The sequence below is a fragment of the Anarhichas minor genome, unplaced genomic scaffold (genome assembly GCF_050575085.1).
Source record: "Anarhichas minor isolate MPS153535 unplaced genomic scaffold, ASM5057508v1 ptg000087l, whole genome shotgun sequence".
Lineage (NCBI taxonomy): Eukaryota > Metazoa > Chordata > Actinopteri > Perciformes > Anarhichadidae > Anarhichas > Anarhichas minor.
In genome coordinates, this window is record NW_027466533.1 from 901,116 (window position 1) to 925,131 (window position 24,016).

General features: G+C 44.4%; 1 protein-coding gene across 1 annotated transcript; it reads right to left on the reverse strand.

The window, feature by feature from the left end:
* Positions 1-589: 589 nt before the first annotated feature.
* On the reverse strand, positions 590-22,890 carry fhip1b (FHF complex subunit HOOK interacting protein 1B). Its single transcript, XM_076081875.1, has 12 exons — positions 22,568-22,890; positions 18,917-19,409; positions 16,393-16,797; positions 15,671-15,901; positions 11,355-11,600; positions 10,910-11,077; positions 10,309-10,388; positions 9,439-9,608; positions 7,870-9,312; positions 6,607-6,785; positions 6,087-6,249; positions 590-5,401 (listed from the first exon to the last, which is right to left on the reverse strand). Exons 2-12 carry the CDS (start codon positions 19,043-19,045, stop codon positions 5,091-5,093), a joined length of 3,525 nt encoding a protein of 1,174 aa, XP_075937990.1. The 5' UTR covers positions 19,046-19,409; positions 22,568-22,890; the 3' UTR covers positions 590-5,090.
* Between the last annotated feature and the right edge of the window lie 1,126 nt (positions 22,891-24,016).

Consider the following 24,016-nt stretch of genomic DNA (forward strand, 5'->3'; position numbering starts at 1 on the left):
GTGAGCCGCTCAAATTTTTTGCCCACTATCGTTTCCGTTTCGATGAGACGTTTGTTAAATGAAATCACATCCCCTCGCAGCACGTCCATGGAAACATGTAGTGACTGAGATGAAGTCTGTATCAGCGCCGCCATGTCGTCTTTCATACCGGTACGGTGGTTTTCCAGCAGGGAGGACAGCTGCTGCATCGTGACGGGCTCCCCCACGTTCTCGGGGGCTGAGTGGGTTTCACTTAGTGTTTGTGCAGTGAGCGTGTTAACATGCTTACTGGTTTGTTTCATCATCAGATACTTCTATTACACACAATAATGTATATATTTTTTACATTCTAGTTTTTGCTGTTTTTACAGGTAATACTGGAAAGTTCTACCTTTTCAGGGCTCTAAAAATTGTTAAATTAAAAAAATTGAGAGAAAAAAAGTGAAATCCCTCTTTGGTTGAATGTATATCCACACAATCTTTGATGAGTAGATGTTACTCATGAAGGTTGGGAGCCCCAGTGGAGCTCTGATGTGTGGGCGACATGGAGCACAGATTAAAGTACGTACAGCAACAAGACGACAAAGAAAGGACACCGGGACAAATGCGATATTGCTAGGCAAAGAATTTATAAATTAATAGAAACATTCCCTTTGTAGTGTTCTTCAGACAGCTTTTTGCCCACTTCGTATTTTTGTCCTTTGTTTTTTTTCTAATGATTTCAAAATATAGAAAAATATTTCTGACATTCATCATTACATTATTTTTAGCGTGATTTTCATTCTTTCCTGTTGGCTTTTTCACATACATCTGCATTTTAGACCCATTGCTTCTTTTTTTTTTTTTTTTAAACAGTATTTACGCATTACATCAGTCCACGTCATGTTTCAGCCTTAAATGGGGGACACCAGAGCATGTGTTGCATAGATCATAGGGGAGAAATCCGTCAGAGGGGAGGGGGGGGGGGGTCGGAGCTTTTTAAAGAAAAAGTAGAGAGAAGATTCGGTACATCCCGTGATAAAGCATAAAGTCAAAACTTGAAAAATCTTTTTCAAAACTTGTGAAAGATGTGAAAGTCCCTTCAGATGAACCGTACATTATATTGTCAAAGCCAAACAGACGGCCAACTTAAAAATACAAAACTTAACATGCCCCGTCTAAAAACAACGGTGAATTCGAAAGGATCCGATTATAGTTTCAACTCACTGAATTGTAGTGTTCAAGTATATCCGTCTGAAACACGGACAGCACAATAAAAATAAAAAAAACATTTTCTGAAGCTTAGCTTTGGGTTCACCACTCACCACCATCTTTTGTCAGTTAACACAATGATCAAGCAAATAAACTTTGAGTCTATAAGTAGAGCTGAGACAAAAGGCCTCTCACATTGAGGCCTTGACTCCTTATTGTAAAGACATACATAAACTGATTTTAATGATTGTTTTTGTTTAAAGGTGCAGTGTGTAGGATTTGGCAGCATCTAGTGGTGAGGTTGCAGATTGCTTCCAGCTGAAACTTCTCCTTTGGCCAACGTGAAACCGCAAATGTCCCAATCTACAGCCTTATTTCTGGGCTTTAGGACCCCCCGCCCCCTTAAATGCTACACACTGTTCCTTGAAGACGGTTCATTTACTTGGTTTCCGCTACTACAGTAAGATGTTTCTGGTGGTTATCAACGGAACTGGAATTAAAGACCTTTCTGTGTGGGCTGCACAGCATCCAGCCGTCGTAGTTGCTGCATATTTAAAAATAATAACTCTCCCAAATGTAAATTTAAAGACTTAAATTCAGTATTGATCCCTTCTGGTGCCTGAACAGCTGGAGGACTCTACCAGCACAGGAAGCTATTTGCTGCCTTTCTTGTAGAGTGTGAAAAACAACTTCCATAAAGCTAGATAATCCATCACGGTAACCACACCACCCCCATTGCATTTGCCAAACTCCCCTGTCTGTTTTTCTTCCCCACTGTGTGGTAGTTGTGTCTCCCCATATCAGCGCTGCACTAGAACAAGCTCACAGTCCGTCACCTGACAACTCAGGAAGAAGTCAAAGTCCCCGTTTTGAAATAATCCCTTATAAAAACATCACGTTACTTACGTTCCTCAAAATGAAATACGAGTAAATATTGAAAAACAAGGAACAGTAAGCGGTGAACAATGACTGCAGGAAGTGTCGACAGGTGTGCATGGGCAAAAAAAAAGTTTAGCATTTCAGGGTTACTGAGCAGCTCCATTTTGAGAACACACCTGGCCCAATGAGCTTGGTGAGGACAGTTTCATCCTTATGGTTTCCATCCTTTAACATTTTCCTCGTATCAAACGGATACGAGGACTTACTTTTAATGACTGTATTATGCATCTTTTTTGTGGGGTTACTAGAAAGCATTTATAAAAAAGTGCTTTGTGAATATGGATTATTACAGATTACGTGCCATGAAACTGTCTCGAGTGCTTAAACAGAGACAGTGGATGGAGATGGTCTTTGGTGTCCACGAGTGTGTCACAGAACTACACACAACTGACGTGCCTGAACGACTGAACCGAGGAAGCGATAGCACTGAGAAAATACCAGCTATCTCTATCAGAACCGTTTGTAAAAAATTAAAAAAAGACAATCTTGAGTGTGAAAGCAGAGGACCCTGGTGAGGAGTGAGAGCCTCTGGCCTTCTTAGCTGGGAAAAGGAGACATTAATCAGGCTAGATGAACAGACTGTTGGACCGATGGCAGCGGGTAAATTCTCTACCGATTTCATTAAGCGGGAGCAAACATTCAGTCTGAGTCTTAGTCACCGGGAGGACTCACTAACCGCTAAAACCTTACCGCATGGAAGCTAATTTAAAGGGGAACTTTTAAACCTGCTCCCTATTCCACATGTTTCTGTGTCCAAGTGAGTAATTGTGACAGAGGTTTTTATAATTGGTCCAGTATCGATGGAGAACGCTGCATATTTCCTAAATGAGATATTAAGATGATTTCGTCAATGTGGACACACAACAACAGACAGACCGGATCAGAGTCTGTGTAATGTCGTCAAACACAGAGTTCTCCCTCAATACTAAACGGACCGATTTCAAAAAGGAATTGTCCGAATTAGTCACTCAAACATCCAAAAACAAGTTACCCGTTAGTGCTCAGCACTCTCGCACAAACCAAAGAAAACTTACCCTAAACGAACTAATTATAAATCCGGCCTTGATTCGTATGCAGAGACTCTCGACTAACTGTTACGAAACGCGTCTAGAAAAAGTCCATAGAAAAGTGGAATGGAGGAGGACATTTACAAACGTGACCAACGACGACGACTTGTCCGGATGAAACTGTTGTAAAAAAAAAAAAACGATGTTCAATCTCAAAGATTAAGATGGCAGGATGGCAGGCATTGAGAGAGAGAATGGCTAGTATGTGCGGGGCACAGTTAGATGGATCATACAGAGGAGTCATACAGGCGATGCTTCACTTTACAAGTCCTCCATTTCTTAATAGTTTTATGAAAATCATAAAGAAACGAACAGACCTGTAAAATAAAGAATTACCATCTTACAAAACGAACTACCAACGCGTGTTGGTAGTTCCAGCGCCTCAGACGGTTGAACATCGAGGAAAAAAAGAAAAAATAGCGAAAGAGAATTTCGTCTTTTTAAACACTGTGTGGCTGCGAGCTCATTCAACCTCAGACGCACAAACATTTACACAAATTAAATGCCGATCACAACACTGGCACATCCTCGCATGCACATTTGTACTTGGTACCTACAAACGAAATTACACCGAGAACAAAATGGACGTTAATGTTAAAAGAAAACAACAATAGCAGCATGTTAAGTTCCAGGAGGGAACAGTTTGCGTGGTCGGTTTGGCCCGTCTCTTCCAAAAGAGACAATATTTGGAAGCTAAATAAAAGATGGTAAAACTGAGAATGAGATTGCTTCTTACAAGCTTCACTTTTAGCTCACAACAAAGACCTGTTTAACAGAAAAGTCAGTGAACGCATCGTGACCTTTTTTTCCCAAATGTCAGTTCAAAGTAAATGCCAACGCTCCCAAGTAAAGAAAGAAAAAGAAACCTTTCCCGTCTCGCCGTTTTTTCTGTCTGACTGTCTTTTAAAAATAATAAAAAGACTAAATGACACATAAAAAGGTACGACTTGCAAAGCGGCGCTGCCTTTTCAAAACCCCACGGCCTCCTTTATGGCAACAGGCTCACTGAATGGCTCACTGATGGCCCGGAGAGTTGGCGTCACCCTTTTTTTTTTTTTTTGGAAAGGAGTTAAAATAAACCCCCGGCAGACAACACCTGCTCCCACGCAATGCTGATATGTCTAAAAATGGTGCAAATGCAAAAGACAAACAAAATATTAAAAAAGGAAATAAAAAAAATGGTATTCATTACCCAAAGTTTTGTTTTTTCCCAGTACTTGTGTTGGCCATGCTGATTCACAGGAGAGAACGTAACACTCTCCCTCACCTGCGTGTTACAGTTTTCAGAATAAAAGTGGACACTTGAGATGCTCCGAGGATCACTTACGGTTTCTCCCTATCGGATCGCTTTGCGGGTTGATTGACGCGTCTACGCTTTCGATAGTTTCTTTCTGCCAAACTATTTTTGCTGTTTCGTTCCAATTTTGTTCAGGACGAAACCTTCTCCTCTGCGCCGCCTGAAAAAAAGCACCGTTTTTCAAACTTAAAACACAGAGAGACTAGCACCGGCGTGTGCACCTACTTCGTTTGTGTGTGGCTTCGGCGTGTCGCATTATGCCGTGACGCGGTAACGTGTATATACAAGCTCCTAAATCTCAAGCATTGACTGAGATCTTCTGTGTATAGAATGTAAATATAATACATGATATGCACAATGTCGTAGATGTTTACAGATGAGGGAATATTATTCCAGTCCTGTAGGTATCCTATAATGATTTTGGTACAAAAAAAAAAAAAATCTTCTCGGCCGTGTCGTTGCACGACGACTCTACTTTAGTGACAGAAAAGTCTCGGTGCTCCAGTTCGTCCTGTCGATGGGAGAATCCTCTGGACTCTTATTATTATTATTTTTACAGCCAAATCAAAAAAAGAAATGGTCGGCTAAGAGCTAGATTTGAAGAGTCCCTCTCTCGTCTATTCCTCGGCCTCCCGGCTGTGGGGGAAAGGCAGAGTCACGGCATGCTCTTGAGCCAGGGCGGCCAGCTCCTTGAGGAACTCACAGAAGATGACGGCACAGTAGACGGCGTTCTTCACCCGCAGCGCCTCCGCTTGCTTCTCCAGGCCGGAGGCCCCCCCGCCTCCGCCACCCTTGAACAGAGCGCTGTGCAGCGATTGGCCGCCGTCCCGCACGTGCGCGAGGGCCAGCTGGGCAGCGTGGCGGGCCCGGGTCGGGCTGTTGGTGTGCCGGAGGATCAGGTCCCCGAGGGACGGCTTACGACTCTTCACTGGAACGAGAGATAGGAATAGAGTGAGCACGGTGCCAACAAGGAAATTAATCTGAACCCAAGGTCCACTTACTGGGTTTTTACAGAGCGTTCAAAGATGACCGAAAGATCTGGAACAAAGCTACTTAGTGGATGTTGAGTTCAGATGATTTTGTTTGACATTCACACTTAGACTACTGCAACACTATTAAATTCTACTTCTTCCCAGAACAGATTTCCTCATTTCAGGGATTTTTGTGACATGAATTTTTTGAAACAAGGCAAAAAATGGAAATCACAAAAGTGACAAAAATGTAGAAATTTTTTTGAAGACGTTGATCTGTGTTGAAATAAAAACAAGAACGTGATTTCACTAGCAGATTGATTCTTCTCTGCTTTCTGGTGTCATATCAGGCTCACCTCTTAAATTGTATACATTCATTTTAACAATTTCATTAGTGATTAACTCTTCATGTAATTATCTCTTTAAAATCTGTTCAACCAAACATATTAGTCATTGATTCAGGATCAAAGAGGAACACACTGACCACTAACCGTCAACCAACAGTTCAGTGACACAAGATGAACCAAACACAACCAGCAGGTCTGAAGAGAACCCAGACCCGTCCTACTCTGCGCCACACACACACACACACACACACACACACACACACACACACACACACACACACACACACACACACACCTAATGAATCGGAGCGCCGCAGGGTTGGAACAGCCGCGGGCGAGTCGGCCCACTCCACTTTGCCTCGGGCCACCAGGTACTGCTGGGCTTTCTTCAGCATGGCAGGGAAGTCCTCATGAGAGGCTGCGAACGCCTCGATGCGGTTCTTCACAGAACCTAGAACCTGAGGGGAGTCGGGGGGGAAAAAAAAGGTTTTGATTGAAAGGCTTGTTTTTCGATTACTTGGTCAGTAACTACAGTATTAGTCATCCATTTACAGCATCTTTGAATATGGACAGGAATAGAATATAAATAAAGAAAAGTCTACGTAAATGCATTGTGGGCATGATGCTTTTGGAACGCGAGTTAGCACAGAAGTGAGGTGGGCAGGAAGTGGACAACTATGCCCACGAATGGGAGACTAAAAGCTGTCACCAGTTCAAGCAGAAATGTACAAACTATTCTCCCCAGTCTGTGCCGAGCATCCGCTTTAGAAATGTAATGCAAATCCTGGGTCAACGTGTCGCAGGTTTTTGCATACCTGGATCAGCGACTTGATGCTGGGCTGGAAGACCATGTTGGTGTTGAGCAGGAAGGAGCGTAGGAGGGGCTGAGGATAGCAGGCCAACTGGGCCACGATGCCCGTGAGCAGGATGTTGACGTACAGCGAGTTTTGGAGCATGTTCTCCAGCTTGGCAAACAGGACCACCATGAACGGACCTGCACAGGAACACAACTTCAGCTCAGCTGCATGGGAACAAACTATGGATGGTCTGTGTACAGCGTTATTGAGAATACCAAATTCAGGAGGATGAGTGTCATCCTCCTGAATTTCTGAACATCCCAGGACACAAAATAAGTCAGCATAATTTTTCTAAAAATGTTGTACAATTTTGAATCGCGATTAATCGCATGATTTTTTTTGCGATTAATCGCATTGTTATGAGCAAAATTCAATAATGAATTCAAAAGTAGTGTATTGCACACTTTTATTTTAAAAGTACTGCTATATGAACAAAAGTGCAATAACATTTGGTTTGCAAACACTTTAAACAAATAAGGTTATTTTTAACAGCAGTATTCCCTTTACACAGTAGCAGTTAAAATACAGTTATGATTCTGATAATAGATATTCAGCCGGTGTTCACAACTTTATTTTCATGTGTATAATAGATGCAATTTGAAATATACACCGTGAAAACTGCAAACCTCACGTCATGTTTATTTTTTTGTTAAATTCTCACTAGCGATAACTAAATGATATGCTTATTATACATAAAACACTTTAAAAACTCTAAAAAAAGAATTTAAATGAATAATTTATTTTTTGCTTTTTTTGGTATTTTGGTCAGACACATATGCAACGCTGATTACCGTAATATGTGTGGTATTTGTTATAAATGTACGTTGGTACATAGAGGGTGATAAGAAGCTGTACATGGAGGGACTTAGGACCCAGGGGAATGTATGTGAAGGAAACAGGAAGAGACGGAAGAGACGCCACACAAACAACTGTTCGCTCGTTGCCGGCCGGTTCTTGTGTTAAAAATGTCCACTTAATAATAAAAAGAAAACTGCGTTAACGCGCGATAAAATAATTGTCAGCGTTAATTAATGAATGCAATAATTTGCCCAGCACTGAAAAAAAGAAAGTAACACATTCATTATGCATAATTGCGTAACTGGGCATAGCTTAAAAAAGAAAATACAACCAATATAGTCATCGCACTTGTAACAGTTGCCCCTCCGTAAATAGAAAGTCCAGATTGAAAACACACACGTGCAGCAACAGAAAGTGTCTCACCTGTGTACGGCTGAGACGTGGGCTGATTCAGCGGTCTGGCAGGACTGCAGAGGCCCACCACGGGCCCGTCTCCCTTCGTGTCGCCCGTCAGCTTCGCCTCCGGTATTGAGGACAGCTGCTGTTCCTCCTCCGGCTGCTGCTGCTGCCGCCGCCGCCGCCGCTCGGACGAACGGCCCTCTGTGGCGGTTTCCTCCTGCTGGCAGGCCGCTCTGCCGCGCTCCCTCACCCGGTCCTCCAGCTCCCTCAGCTCCTGCGTGAAGGCCTCGATGCTGATGCCCTGGCCGTTGGAGTCCCCGGGGTGCTGCGGCTCTCCCGGAGCCTGCTCCAGCAGCTCCCGGATGAGACTGTCCACGGACTGTTGCGTCTGGTTGGCTTCTGGAAGATCGGAGGACGCGAGGCGCGGGTTCGAGGCGTCGCCGGACTGCGGTTTGGCGTCTGACGTCGGCTGGGCGACGGGGCTTTGCGAGGAAATCGGATTGGGGCGAGGCGATTTGGCGTCGCTCATTTCGCTGTCGTTAAAAATGGACGCCGGCAGAGCAACGCAGCTTTGTGAGGAGCAGGTGAGGAGGGACCCATTCTGATTGGCGTTTTCATCCAAATACTGCTGCTCCCCCAAGTCCCTCTTCACTTTCTTCACCTCCAGTCCTCGGTCCCGGTTGTCTGAGCACCCGTCCCCCGTCGTTCCGTTATACATGGCCTGGTAGCTAATGGTGACGGCAGAGGTGGGGTTGTGAGGTGCTGGGGAGGAGGCGGCGTGGGAGGCCGATACAGGGGTGGCTGAGGACGAAGAGGAGGAGGAGGGGGACGAGACGAGACGAGGTAGAGGCTTCGGCAGGACCTCCTCCCTCTGCAGGCTGCGTTTCTTGGAGCGCGGCGTGAGGCTGATGCAGTTGTTTTTGCCGATGGTAATGTCCCACTCGCCACTGTCCCGCTCCGAGCTGCTCCATTCGGACCGCGCGGCGGCCACGACGGCAGCCCTCTGCTGGCCCGGGGGGGTGCCGCTGCTGCTGCTGCCGCCGCTTCCTCCCTGCTGGAGAGAGAAATGCTCGGGGAACATAACCATGGCGGGGTTGGAGGCGGGAGGAGGCGGGGGCGGAGGGGCCGCGCTCGGCGAGGGGTTTTCCCCGTCGTAGGGGGCCGACCAGTCGCGGCAGGCCCAGGAGCAAACCTCGATGTCCCGATGGGAGTCCTTGAGGTACTCCAGGTAACCCGAGTCCCAGTCCAGACACTCCGTGTTGACCTGCTGCTGGTGCATCGGGCTGTCGGGGGACAGAGGGCGGGAGGAGGAGGAGGCGCCCGACTGCAGCGGCTCCGTGCTGGTGGGGGTGGAGGGACCCCCGCCTCCCGGTCCACCTCCGCTGCTCTGTTGGCGGATGAAGAAGGCTAAGCGGGATGGGGTGCTGGGTCTGGGCGGCGCTGGGGACTCTGTGCTGGGACTGTTCACTACAGTAGGATGAAACAACATCATGTCAGGCGCAAGCAAAAACAAAAACTTAACAAACAGAACATCAAGTCAAAGTGCTTCATGTTCAACATGTCCATAGTCGGTCCAAAGCGTTCGTTGCTCACCTTTGGCCCAGAATGCACTGTCGTCGTCCCGCTCAGCGGAGGACGCCGCGTTCAGCCGGCAGCACTCTGGGATCAGCGACAGGAACTTGTCGGCCGACTTTCCGTACAGGTCCGTCTCCCTGATAGCGCGACGCTGACTCAGCATGACGTGGGTACAGGGCAGTAGATACCTGGGGAGCAAACCACAGGTAAATATTTCCATACCACGTTCTCTCTTCGGCCACGTCGGCTGTTCTATCTTGCTGCTGACAGTTGAGAGGACACAGACTTTAGCTAACATGTTAACCAAGATTCTTAATTGTCCTGGTGAGAAAATACTGAGAGTAATAAGTCACAGGCAGCCGGATTTGCTGTTTTAGTCCTGGAGATAAAAATAGGCAAAACTAGCCTTAGAAGTTCACAAAGGGCTGGTAAAAAATATGTGGAAACAGCACATTCACTATCTAATAATAATAATACATTTTATTTGTATAGCGCTTTAAAAAAAAAGGTACTCAAAGACACTTTACATGGTAAAAACAGAAACAGATCTGTGACTGTTTGGGGACAGAGGAAAACTAAACTACCTCCATGTTTCATTTTTCAACATTGTGCAAGGTAGGACACAAAGTGTGTCTCTTTGCCGTGTAAATGTTTTTCATATAAAATAAAATGGCTCATTGAAAGGACCAGGTGGTACTTTAACAAACAGATGATAGAGGGGGAGAAGTGCTCTGTGCTGTGGTGACAGAGTGACACAAATATTAACCGTAAGTTCATCAGAGTATGGAGAAAAATATTCACTCATCTATTCATCTGTTTTTGCATGTCAAATGAGCAAATTAAAAAAACCTAACGCTTGGGAAGACGTGCCGAGATGTGCAGACGTACCTGAGAACGAGCTGCAGCATGACGTCTTCACAGTTCAGGGACAGGAGCGTCCTGAAGAGGCTCAGCGACACCATGCAGAGCTGCAACACACAGACGAGGAAAGCAGTGGGATATGATGTTTTTTTAATAAGTTGTGTTTTTTTTCCCCCACAAATCGTAAATTTGTGACACGTTTCACTTTTCCAGGTGTGTTCCAGTAATAAAAACGGTACTGCAGTATCAAAATGTTTTCATGCGAGTGACGGACAAAACTACCGCCGCTTTATTTCTGTTGTGCTTTCATTGTTGACCTCCACAAAAACAAAAGATTCCCTCAGAGTGACTGAAATTTAAGATCATGTACTAAACATTTCACTGCGCATCATTTTACCGACTGCAAACAATGTGCGATGCGAGAGCCGCCGGATGAAGCAGACTCGATGACATTTACTCTCCGCGATTGTTCTGGAAAACCAGATACTTCTGCATTCTGCCGGAGACGCTTTCAATCAATATTTGCTCTCAGCCCACGCACCGCCCACACAACTGAGTTCACATAAGGGCCTTGAGGCTCCATCACACACACACACACACACACGTATGTATATATATATAGTTATACCCGTGAATTGCTGCTGATGCGTGTGAGCAGCGTGTCCAGGATGGTGTCGTTGTCGTGGCGATGCAGCAGGATGAAGCGCAGGAAGGTTTTAAGGAGGGACGTCTCCGACACGCTGCGCAGGAACAGGTCCAGGTAGGCGGTGCTGGCGATCATCTCGTCCACCGACGACTACAAAACACACGCAGAAATGTTGCAACAGAACCGCAAAAGAGATCAGCGCGATTATGAATAAGATGAAGGCGGCAAATGAGATTTTAGAAATGATTTTTTTTGCTTTGACTCCCACTCTTGACTCATCTGTTGAGGAAAGTCCAGCAACCAAACAAGGTCCTACAATGGTTCTCCTGCTAATTCACTTCAAATCACGATAACGTAATAATAATAATAATAATAATGTCTTCAAGTAACTGATCCTCCTTCTGCCTCCCGTCCCCCTTTTCCCTACCTTATGAAGAGCAGGGCCCATGACAGGTACGAGGAAGCCGTTGTGGAGGTAGTCCAGGAGCTGGGAGCGGACCAGCGGGTGAGCGACCTGCACCACGGCGTTGCAGAACTCCAGCGAGTTCATGAACAGCACGAGCGACGACACGCCCATCCAGTCCTCCCGCCGCAGGGCGTGCCAGTCGTCCCCGCGGACCTCAATCTTCCTGGGCAGGGAGGAGTAGAGAGCGCTGAGGCCCGTCGCCAACACCTGAGAGGAGACAAGAGACGGGCTTCAGACGGGGCGGGGGTCGAGGTGCTGGACTGTTGGTCTGACAAAGAAAGTTATCTCAAGATGTCAATGTCAATTCTCTGACATTTTCTAGACTAAATGATTAATCAAAAGAAAATAATCAGGAGATTAAGATAATAGGTTTTAGTCCCAGAGATGGCATGTTTATGTTTATGTCGGTTACATAATACTTGGCAGTATTCTCTTGTATCTTGGCTGAAACAAATTGTGTTTTCATTACACCGCTAATGACCCAACAGATATGCACAACAGCTCGCTAACCTACTGCAGCCTCAGTATGTAAAGACACGATGAAAAAAAAAAAAGCCCTCGTAACTTAAGTGTTTTGACAACAGCTGATGACATTCATGAAACTGTTTTTTGCTTGCTGCACCAGTGGAAACACACCATGCAGAAATGTGGAGCTGTTAAGATTCGGAGAGGAGCGTTTGGGTCCTTGATGCCACCTCCGCCGGTCCTTGCTGCCTGTAAGTAGGTCAGACTGAAGCTGCTGGAAGGAGCGCAGTGCAGAAAATAGCTGAGCCAGCTCTTTAACGCATGATAACAGCACCGACCGCAGCTTTTGTACGGTGTGCAGACACACTCGACACGCGACACCGTCCGCTCTGGTTGCTGTAATTTGTGACCAGAGATGTTGTCTGTTGAGACTGGATGTAAAACGACGGGCGTGATATTCTAATGTATGCGCACGCATATGAGTAGCTATCACACTCCAGCAGGTTAGTACAGCCTGATTTAGTAGAAATACTTTGTTAAAGTGCAATGAGCAAAACATGGCTCTTTAGTAGCACCTAGTGGCGGCTTGTAGAAACTACAACAACACAGGTGGACACAGCTCCCAATCTTCTTGTTTTTGATCATTTACAGACTGCAAAATATGTCAAAACACACATCGAATGGTTTTTCAATTTCATCTAAAAGTAAAAGTTAATTCATCAAAGTGATCACAAATTAATTAAAGGCAATTTTTGTTTTTATCTGCATCATTTCTTTAAGGTAAGCTGCTACATGAACTGCCGTGTTCCATCACGTGGTTACGTTTCAGTTGAATCCTTCGATGAGCTGTTCTGGTAGTTTAGACTACTGTTGATTTGTGTAAAGCAGCAGCTGTGTTAAGCAGTCTGAGGCCCTGTCCACACTACTCGGTTTTTACTCCGTATTTGCTACGTTTACACTGAGCGGCCACACTACGCCGGAGTTTTGGAGCACCCTAAACGGAGGAATCTGAAAACTCCGCCGAGGTTGGAGGTATTTGAGAACTCCGGGGTTGCGTTTGCGTGTGGACGGTCGTATACGGATGTGCTTAGAAAAAATTACGCCCACACCCGTGTTCGCTACTGGATTGGTTCTTGGCAACCATGACGTCTCCGTCCCTGATTCGTCACACTCACTATCACGTGACCCGTACCCGGAAGAAAACAAACTGGGCTACCAGCTATTCATTTCAACATGGATAACTAATTGCAAGCGTTGCTGCTAGCACAACAGCTACATGATGTTGCTGCTAGCACAACAGCTAGCAGCTGTTGTGCAGTAAAAGTCTGCATTTCTGTGGAGGAAGCAGCTGTTATTGGAGTGATTAGCGAGCGGTGTGACCAGCATCAGCCCTATGGAGCAGCTCGTTGTTTTTCGATTCTAATGAGAAGACACGCTGCACTAACGTTTTACTTCTTCCGTTTGGTAGCCTTGAGAGACCTTAGTCTGTAAGTATGTCTTTATGAAGCATGAAAAGATGTACGTAGATATATTCTATTCGCGTGTTTAGTATAACATTTGTGTTGTATTAAATGCTAATCGCGGTTAGCATTTCTCCATTGGTGGTAATGTTAAAATTAGCTTAGAAGCTAGCTAGGCGGACATGTTACATGCTGGCTATATCATGGATTGTTGTTTTGTATTCGTGTAATGTGTATAGGGACAGTTTGTAAAGCCATATTTCATATTGTGTTTCCACAGTTTTACAAATAAGAGATTCACACTGAAGTCTTGAAACTCTTCTATGGATTCCATGGTCTTTATTTCACGGATCTACTGTTAGCGATCTACTAAGCTTTCCTGCACGAAGCAAGAGCAGAATAGAGTGAGAGACGTGTGTTGACCACATTTATGGACCCATATTCTAGTAAACGTTTACGTGTAAGTGTTGATTTTAAAGTAAATTTGATGTGAGAGAGATAGAACCGCAGCGCTATAATGCTAATCGCGGTTAGCATTTCTCCATTGGCGGTAATGTTAAAATTAGCTTAGAAGCTAGCTAGGCGGACATGATGTTCAGAGCTACTAGTGCGAACAGACATCAACAACACGGAGGAAACGAGTGAGAGACGTGTGTTGACCACATTGATGGACCATAATCTAGTAAACGTTTATGTGTAAGTGTTGATGTTAAAGTAAATTTGGAGAGAGAGAGAGAGCGCGAGAGACCCGCAGCACTGTAACTACGTCTGAAAAATAAAACTTCTAAAACTTTCCACGAACTGTGTCTGTTTGAGTTTATAGAGGGAGATTTTAGAGGAAGATCTTAAGTATCAAATACAACCGTTCATTATTAAAGACTACTTTATTACTCTGTCGTATTTTTTTTTTTTAACTAAGCAAGCAATCCACTTCCTGTTTACACTGTCACGCGCATGCCCAGTGTACGTTAATGGTCACGTGCTGTCCGCCTTCGACGGCTGCCGTGTGGACGCAGATCAACTGGAGAATGATGCTGAAACTCCCGTGTGGACGGAGATCGTTTCTATTTGACAAATCTGCATCCAAGGAGAAACGGAGTAATGTGGACAGGGCCTAAGGTGGTTAGTTTGTAAGCGCTCTGCAGGAAGCCTTCTAAGTTGAGGCAGAGCTGATAAAATGTAGATAAGGATTAACGGCTCGTCAGAGTACAAAGTCACATCCTTCCCCTTCCATTATCACACACCATCACTGATGCATCAGAATTACATCGAGCGCACAAATACATGCACACAAACGCACCCTCTCTTTCTTAAAAGCAGTGTCGAAAGTGAGCCTGGATCTCACATTATGGGCCGTCCTCAACCATCACATCATTGAAGAGCAGCTCACATTCATGTGTATGTAATACGGATGGGCCTTTTCTGTAAATAACAGAGCTGAGTATGATATTACGCATAGAAATGTGGACTACTGTTCAGTCAGCTGAGGTAAAAAGGGAATAAAACATTTCTTTGACCGTGGAACAGAGAGTGAAAGACGAGGTTGCACATTTTCAAATGTTTCTCTTTTTGAAAGAAGCTCATAGAGCTCTGCATGGTGGGTGGAAACTGAAAACGAAACTGAAGAATATCGAGGATGTTAATAAACCGTCAATCCCAAATGATCGGATCTCTGCCCTACTTTGTGAGTTATTAACAGCTGAAAAAGAGATTTAATTAATGCTTGAATATGAGTCATGACAATATATTGTACTGGCTTTCCAAGAGGTTTTGTACAAAGATTAATTTTGGCCCTATTCAGATATCAAAAAAATGCCAAAATACCAAAACCAGGTTGGGAATAAGGTGAACAACTCAAACCTCATTGTTATTTTCTGTGGTTGTGTGCCTCCGCCAACCAGTCATGTAGCGGTTTACATCCATGTCTGTCCAAAATGTCATCACAGCATCATTTTATTCCATCATACATTTGGGTGAAATTGTTGATTGTTGAGTTATGGCCAAAAAAAACGTGTTAAATGAGGTTACAGTGACTCCTTTAGTCGATGTGGCGTTTGGGGACAAATTTCAAAAGATTTTCCTGACTGTTTTTTTTTTTTCAGTGATGATCGAGCTAGTGTGACTGACAGAACATGTTCCTCTCAGGGGAAGTCAATGGTCAGACCCACAACAGTTTCTAGGTCAAGAGGACAAGCAGCAAAACTCACCCCAAAACCTCAGAGAGGAAGTAAACCTGCATTGCCGTATGAGCGAATGCAACCGACGCACATACACGGGTCCAAATTCAGCACCCTCCGTAGCCGCATCCTTGTCAGTTAATAGTTCATAGTTCTCATGGGCGCCACGACTCACCGGGCAGAAGTAGGAGTTCTCGGCGATGTACCGCGCCACAGACTCGTTGCTGGCCGAGGCCGCCATGACCAGCAGCAGCGCGTCGCGGGCTTGCTGTCCGATGGCTCCGTCCCGGTGGATGAACGGCACGAGGAGGGAGAAGATGAGCAGGTTGGTGGAGCCCTGCTGGGCCGGTGCCGCCCGGAACAACATCTCCAGAACCACCGGCTGCCGTGCCATGGACACGCAGATCTGGTGGGGGTTTACAGTGTCACAATTCTTAACAGTAATATGGTCTCCTGATTTCAGCGAAGCACCCTAGTTTCAAAGTTCTGGGGAAATGGCGTGCTCATGAGAATGATTCTATAATTCAGTTCATGAGGTTTTAGTGCAGAGCTCGTATGAAATTGACAATTTCATCCAAATTTAACGTTCTTTCCTTTTGCACGCATATTGCAGCAGAATTAGCAAGGTAAACTTCCTGTGGAGCAAACTTCCATCTAAAGTAGTCTACTGGAATTTCTGGAGTTGCCTAGCAACACGACTCTAGTCAACTTGTGCTCCTTTCTGACAAAAAATATCTTCGAGATGTTGACCATATGTGGGGTATCTAGTCTCAATCTAAAAATCCTGTTCTCCTCTTCAGATTACATTTTGCTTATTGAGCCAGAACAACAAACACCTCCTGATGTGGGTTGAAGGTATCTATATGCACATTAGAGACGTGTGTAGACTGAATGTACCTGGTTGAGCAGCAGCACCAGGCTGTTTTCCAGGGCCAGAGGGCAACCGAGATCTGGGTCGGCGCACGCTCCCAGCAGCCTCAGCAGCGGGTGGAGGACGGCCGTGTGCTGCAGCAGCGACTGCTGCGACTGGCCGATGAGCATCTCGAACAGCTTGAGCAGCGCCCCCTGGCTGTCGGGGTCCAGGCCGCGGCGGAGGTGCCACTGGACCAGGCGCTCCAGGATGTTCTCGGTGACCACCAGCTCCAGTATGGGGCCCATGGGCGCGATGCCGGTGCCACCCTCGGGGCTCTCGGCAGGCCGCTCCTCCGCCAGCAGACACAGCATCTGGTCGGTGTGATTCCTCACCGCCGTCAGGTCATCGCTGGAGGACGAGGGCTCCTGCTGCTCCAACACCCACGAGACCTGAATGTAGGAACATTTTGACGTGTCAAAGCAGGAAACGCGCAGGTGTAATTAATGACATTAGGAATGGCTGGATTCCATTTAGCTGCTTCGGTTATTAGCCGCCTCTATACAGGTTTACACAAGTCAAAGGATTCAACGGTGCATAAAAGGCAATAAAACATAATTGAATACGATAAAAGAAAAGTAAAAGAATCTTTTCTTTATGATGATAGATATGATGCACGGTCAAATCTGAAAGCCTTCTTCCCTCTGTGTATTTTCTACTTTTAAAGATATATTCAAAAATGCATATTCAATTTATGCAAAATCATTCTACGTAATATACTAAAATGTAAAATGCGTTGACAGATATTACAAACGCAATACAGAGTCATTCGCAACACAGTTTTATTTCTTTAGGATAAAATGTACCAAAATGACATATTTGTGGTGTTAAAACAATAAACGTTTTGCAACATTTGTCAACAGGTCTAGCGGTCGGCATGTCTGCAGCACCGGTGCCGTTACAGATCTGAGAGCAGCTCGTGCAGAAGCAGTGTGGTGAATGTTGCACAACACATGCTTGTGGGTTTTTTTTTGTGTTATTATCTCACATCCACGTTCATGTAACTGAAGTATGAGATGTACGCCTTTATCCCGACCCTCCACTTACAAACTATGACAACATGGAGGATTGATATTTCAATACAAAGGACAGGGTGCGCCAGTTTCCCCCAAACCAGTGCATGTTGGGTGCAGTACTCGGAGTCATGTGGAGACATGTAGGAGTGCTTTAACACCGAGTGGATATGTGGCAATTCAGCTGCAGCTTATCCACCTATTGAGACTGCTGTCTGCTTCTTGTGACACGGCTTTCTGCGTGAACTAATTAATAAGGCGGAACGCAAAGAGTCTGGTCTGGAAAGAGTACATTTGCAAAGCTTAGGCAACACTCACGCCCCCCCATAACAAACCAATAGGTACCACTCAGAAGTCTGATACTGCCTCTGAGGAAAGTCTCTGGTCGGGCAGTGGCCCGGCTCTGTAACCCATAAAACATCCAGCCAGTGATTGGACACGAGCCAGTCATCATGTTGAAGGAGCCCGGCCCCTCTCGTCAGCGCTGGCAGCAGCCAGCTGAAGGTGTGAACATCAGGACGGATAATCATTCACTCAAACGAAGGAAAAATATTCTAACCGGTCTCGCTATCATTTACTTTTTATCTGCTTAACAAAAAAAAAAAAACATGCAAATATTTCTCAGCCACTGTGAATGAATAAATGACTGTGCGGGGTGGTGTAACACATTTTGTGCTGAAATGAGTAACCTTTATTTTTTTGAAGTCAAGCTACAACATGTTCTCAGATTTAAGGATGTTCTGCGTTTTTCCGTTTCATTATTTATTTTATTGTAAACTGAATATCTTTGGACTGTTGGTTGTAAAAAAACAACCAGTTCAACGAAGAAACAACCCTTGACTTTTGGGGAATTGGGATTATCACCTTTTACACTGTTTTGACATTAAATAGAATAAAGTGTTATACAAAGAAATAAAATCTAAGTTGGGCCACAATCCCCTCAAACAAAATCATCTTTAAAGTTTGCAGAACTAGCTTTTACTAGTTCCTGCTGACAATGTACCCGTGCATGTACAGACAACCATCACTGGATCATTTTGATACCGAAGAAAATTTGAAAAAAAAAAAATGTTTGGAGTCTTGGAGTGACGTTTTTTTTATTCTACGATTATTGGATTCGTGGATGTTTCTTTGCCGTAACATCAGATACGATGATGTCCTCCCAAAGTGGAAGTCACGCTGAATCTAAAGTGTGTGTCTGTGTGTTCAGATATGACTCAGAAAAAAGAAGGAGTGAGAAGTGAGCAACACACCCAGGGGAGGTACACCTCACAGTTTCAAAACCTCCGGGTTAGATGGACACTTCTTAGAACACGAGTCTTCATTTTGTCCTTTTGGTCATTACTTGAAAATACTTTCATATTTTCAAATATGTGGTGAATAATATTCTAAGTGGACAGCGGCCTGTGTGGCTGCTCTGTACACTTCACGGTGAATGAAAGACTGAGACCAGAATGATACAGAAATTCCACAAACTATGTGATTGTATGTGTCTCACCTGTCTCCAGTGGTTCTCAAACACCATGAGGCAGGTCTCCGGGTCGGCGGTGCAGGGGCCAGAGGGGGCGGAGCTCCGGCCCGTCCGACTCCCGGGACCCCGTGGGTTCAACCTGCTCAGCCAGCTCATGCCGGCGCCCGGCTAGAGGGGCGGAGTCAGACACCACGAGAGACTCTGAAGAAGAAAGCGAAGAAAAAGAAAATCGAGAGGGGGAAGAAAAAAAGGAAAAGATGTGGGGGAGGAGGTGGAGAGGGAGAAAGGGGGAGGGGAGGGAAAGTATATCCACACAGAGAGGAGGAGGAGGAGGAAGGGGGAGGAGGTCTGCTGCAAAACACGCTGTCACTGCCAGTCAGAGTACATCCAGGAAGAGCCCACTGCTGCTGCTGCTGCTGCTGCTGCTTCAGGTTCTGTGTGACCCCGTCCGCCCTGTAGACCCTGTCATCCGGTCTGGAGCCAACACCCCCCCATAGCCAGTCAGGACGGCCCCTCTGCGCTGTAAACAATCACAAGACACATCGGCATGTTGAACTGCAGCTTCACAATCTATCTTTGAAAGCTCCAAAAATGATAAATTATGTTTGTTTGTTTTCAAGTGTATATTACCTGAAAATCTGTCTGTATTTACATTAGTTTGGCTCTCAAAATGTCCTGTTTTAGCCTATATACATGTCAAATACTGTACGTATACATTGTAGAAACTTTTCTATAGACAGAAATAATAATAATAAATACCCAGATGGGAATGTCTGTTTTGACTAATTCCAGTGAGATTAATGTCAATGATATACGTCTGCATTCAGTCAGACATCCATCATCTGTGCCGATGAGCGTCTGTATTGTTTCTGTGTTTTACTGAAACAAACACATAAGTGAGCCTTTACAGTACGTCGTTACCAGGGAAACTCATTCGGTCCATCTGTGGAAAGGCTACATCCCCCTTCATGCTCAACACGGGAGGAACGGTCTGTGCTCTAACTTGAGAATATGAGAGTTGTGTGCAAAGTATGTTCTCTGTTGATAAAACATCTGGCTGATCAGTTTTGCATGTTATCGCAAAGAAATGGCGAAACACAAGAGGAAGCGGCCACAGTGCACAGGTGAGCAGTTTGCAGTCACGTTGGAGAGACAGAAACACCTGCAAGAATCGAACCAATGCCGGTTTGTTTCTGAGCTAAGGGATTATGGAAAATAATCCCAGTTGAAAATCTCTTCCGAGTATCAAATACTCTTAACCTGGATGACAAACACTGTAGTTTTTCCCATAATGTCGCTAAATACACTGCTTCCGCTATCACGTCCTAAAAGCTCCAAAAATATCTGCCGTAAGTAGTGTATCTGGTTATTTACTGTGAGGATTATTTGGAAAGAACTGAACAGATGGCTCAACATGTGGATTATGCTGCAGGAGTGGCTTTGATGCCCAACATCTGAGGCCAACAGGCCTATCTGAGACTAAAAAGATATTAAACATCAAGAGAAACTGTTATTATGAAAGTGAAAATGTATTTCCCTGAAATACATTTTGTTCAAAGTTGACGTCACAAGCATTGGTTAGTGGTGATGAGAGCTATTTCTGTGACATCTGTTTGAATAAAACAATAGGTCAATGAGTTCAATGCTATTAACAAAGTGTAGAGAAATAAACTTTAAAAGAAGATTTCCTTTTTTTTCTATTCATGGTCACATAATGTGAACTAAAGTCATGGGACTTGGACTTAGGTCAGACACAAGCACCAGATCTCATGACTCCCCTAAATCAATACAGGGCCATGTTTCTCCTTATTACCATACGCAGGTAAAATGTAACGTCCACGCTTCTTCTAATGATTCACCAGCCCCTTGGCAAGCGAGTCAAAGTTAATGATAGTCGTGTTGCTCAAAGAAAATACTGTTTTTCTTTAAATCTGCCAAATGAATTTAGACCCAGACATGACGGGGGAATGCTATTTCATCTACAGCAATTTGACAGACTTTATGACAAAACCATCAAAATATGTGTTTTATTTTCATGTCACACACATACAGCACCATAAAAGTCACCCATAAAATGAGCTCAAAGTTCAGCTAAAGTTAAGACAAGGGAGTTTATCAAAGGTAAGCCACGACACAGCTCCACTTGACTGTTGTATTCTCACACCACAATGTCTAAAAGCAAACATAAACTCTCTCAGACATTCAGACAGACTGAAAGTGGTTTGCTTCCAAAGTTTCTTGTTTTTTTACTGTTATTTTAAAGGATCACTTCTGTGTTTTGCAGCGGGTAGAGGCAGCGAGCTGTCGTAGCAGCAGCTGCGACAGATGTGCGCAGACTCTCCGTTCACCTAACACATATCTTTTTTTAAGTCGGTGGCAAAGCGGATCCGAAACACAAACACCACAAAGCGTTGCTACCTATGTGCTACCTGCAACGCATATCATTAATTTCCTGTCGCCTGTTTACTGATCTCTTGTGCCAACAAACATTTCCTCTCCGTAAACCACCACCTCTCACTGTGACAACCAGCTTCACAAGACGTCTCTGTAAAAAATAAATATTTTTACCGATATGGCGCACAAATCACAACCTTATTCCGAGAGAGTCGATGTCAGCCTTGAAAGTTAAATGATCAGGCACGAAACAAGACATAAATACAAGATATTAGGTGATTCTCTTCCAAATAATTGAACTAAGTGAAACTGAACAGAGCTCAAATGCAGCAGTTTGCCAATGTTTCAGAATACAAAGGAGATCGCTGAAATGTGCCAAAAAGAATATTCACATTGGTGAAACTGTAATCAGTTAAGCTTTGGCATTGTTGCTCAAATTTTAAAAAATAAATACAAAATCTCCTGTCGATTGACTTATTGTTTCAGCTCTAATGCAGTCTAATATTAGCTAAATTATTCATAACTCTTGACCATGCTTATGAACGACTTGAGATGCATTTTAAAGATCTGAAGAAGAAGAAAAAGTCAGTAAGAGTTCAGTTCAGGAGTCTGATCAAGCATTTGTTAAAAGTTTTCAAGGAAAATGTATTGGTATTCAATACCCCAAAACTTAAGGAAATGCATATCATAATAAAATATGTTAAAAGTACTGTACACTTAATCAGAGTGTAGCCTTTGATCAAGGTATCTGATCTACTCAAGTTTTAGGTGAAAAAAGATGAGCGATTACTGAAGGATTGCGTGTTTTTGCCTCGGCTGTCAGGATGAGTACCACAGCATCTCCGTGACTGAGTTTCAGGGAGAACAACATCCTCCAACGTCCACACACGGACCCTATCATCCAGAGTCAGCCATCAATCAATGGTGTGTGTTGGGGGTCATGTGTCTGACAGACTTTGGACGTTGGCGCACCTCACCAGCACTTAACCATCAAATACGACGACCTTGCCTTTAAACCGATTGGTTAATTAACCGTTATCTTAACGGTATTTTTGGCTTTACACCTGATCTTGTAGTCATCATCCTGCGCCACATCTCATGTTAGCCAACCCGAGTGGCTTAGGCTGGGAAAACAACAATCAGAGATGATGTAGCAAGCTAGTTGGTAACGTTTCTGCAAAAAGATAATTAGCTAGCTTCGAAATGTCAACCATGCATGTGCTTAGTTCACCAAGTTTGACATATCGGTGCGCTTTAATAGAAGGTAATTAAATAGTGACTCACCTTTGATATTTGTCAGAGTCTCAACAGTTGTTGCGAGGTCCCAATTTCCACGGATACCTGCTAACTTAGCCGGTGTGCTAGCGCCGCTGGGTTGCTAACGACTAGCCGCTAATGAATTCCACAATGTCAGAGCAGTGAACGGGTGAGCAGCGCGCAAGTAACCTGGAGACAACTGGCGAGCTAGACCGCATTGAGCGGGGGCAACTAACACATTGACCACTCCTTCAGTCGGGCTGCCGTGCATCCTGTTAGAGACAGATAAACATCCCATCTGATGATTTCTCAAACACTCGTCCCTTCCCCGCAGCCATCTTACTTTGACTCCTCCCACACGACTTGTGACTCACACCCACAGCGACGCTGCTGCTTTTCTGTGTCACCCTGCTGTTCGTGTGTGTGTGTGTGGAGGGGCTTCAGGTGTCACAATTAGGTTGATATCTGTGACCCAGTTCCACGCTAACGCGAAATTGTGCATTGTGTACTTACGGCTTTATTGTGGCCGTCAGTAGGCAACACGAGACGCTGATAAAAAAAAAGATGGGAAATCACATCTGAAACCACGAGGACCGAGCATCATCCGACAAAAATACTCAAGAGTCTGCTTATTAGCTCTCCGTGGTGCTTTCAACCATATCGCACCGTCTTCATCATTTTGCTCAGCTGTCATGGATCCATATGTTTATCATGTGTTGACTTCTAATTAAGTGTCATAGCCGACTTTTATAAAGTTAGTGTGACAGATATAAAAGAAGAGACTTGTCCAAATCAAAGCAGAAGAAGCCGAAATACCCTGACTTTAAGTCACTATGGGTCAAACTCCACAAACGCTGGATCCTACATTTCCCCTAATACAACTCAGTATATCTTATCAGACCCCCTAAATAATACACTTAACTTGGCTGTTTATGGTGAATAACACAGAAAACACAGCAATGTGTATGTTTTAACCTCATTTCAGCATTGAATGACAGCAGCAGAAGTTTTGGCTATACAAATATAAAAAACAGCAAAAACCAGGCAAATACTGAACCAAACCAGGGATAAAAACACCAAAGAATGTTGGAGTATCAAACCCAAACTGAGATAATCCATCTTGGTTATTTTTCCCCTTAAAAAGCTCCATCCACAGCCACAGAAGACATCCTTTAGTGGGCCTACTCCGTCCTGAAAGTTAGATTTACTGAGTAAATCCAGCACAGCTTGTTTTAAGGAGAGCTTTTATCCGAGATTATCCATAATTAAAAACTTATCAAAAAAATAAATGAATGAAAAAAACATTGTCTCTTCTAATTTTCAATTTCCTTTTTAATGTGGCATAGATACAGTAGCTGTAGTGCACTCTGTGTGTTTATTGACAGTGACACCTTCCCTGTAGTTTGGGCTCTGCTCCCGTTATTGTTTGTTGTCTCTAACAGCCCCTGATGTGCAAAGGAAGACCTCTTTCTTTTC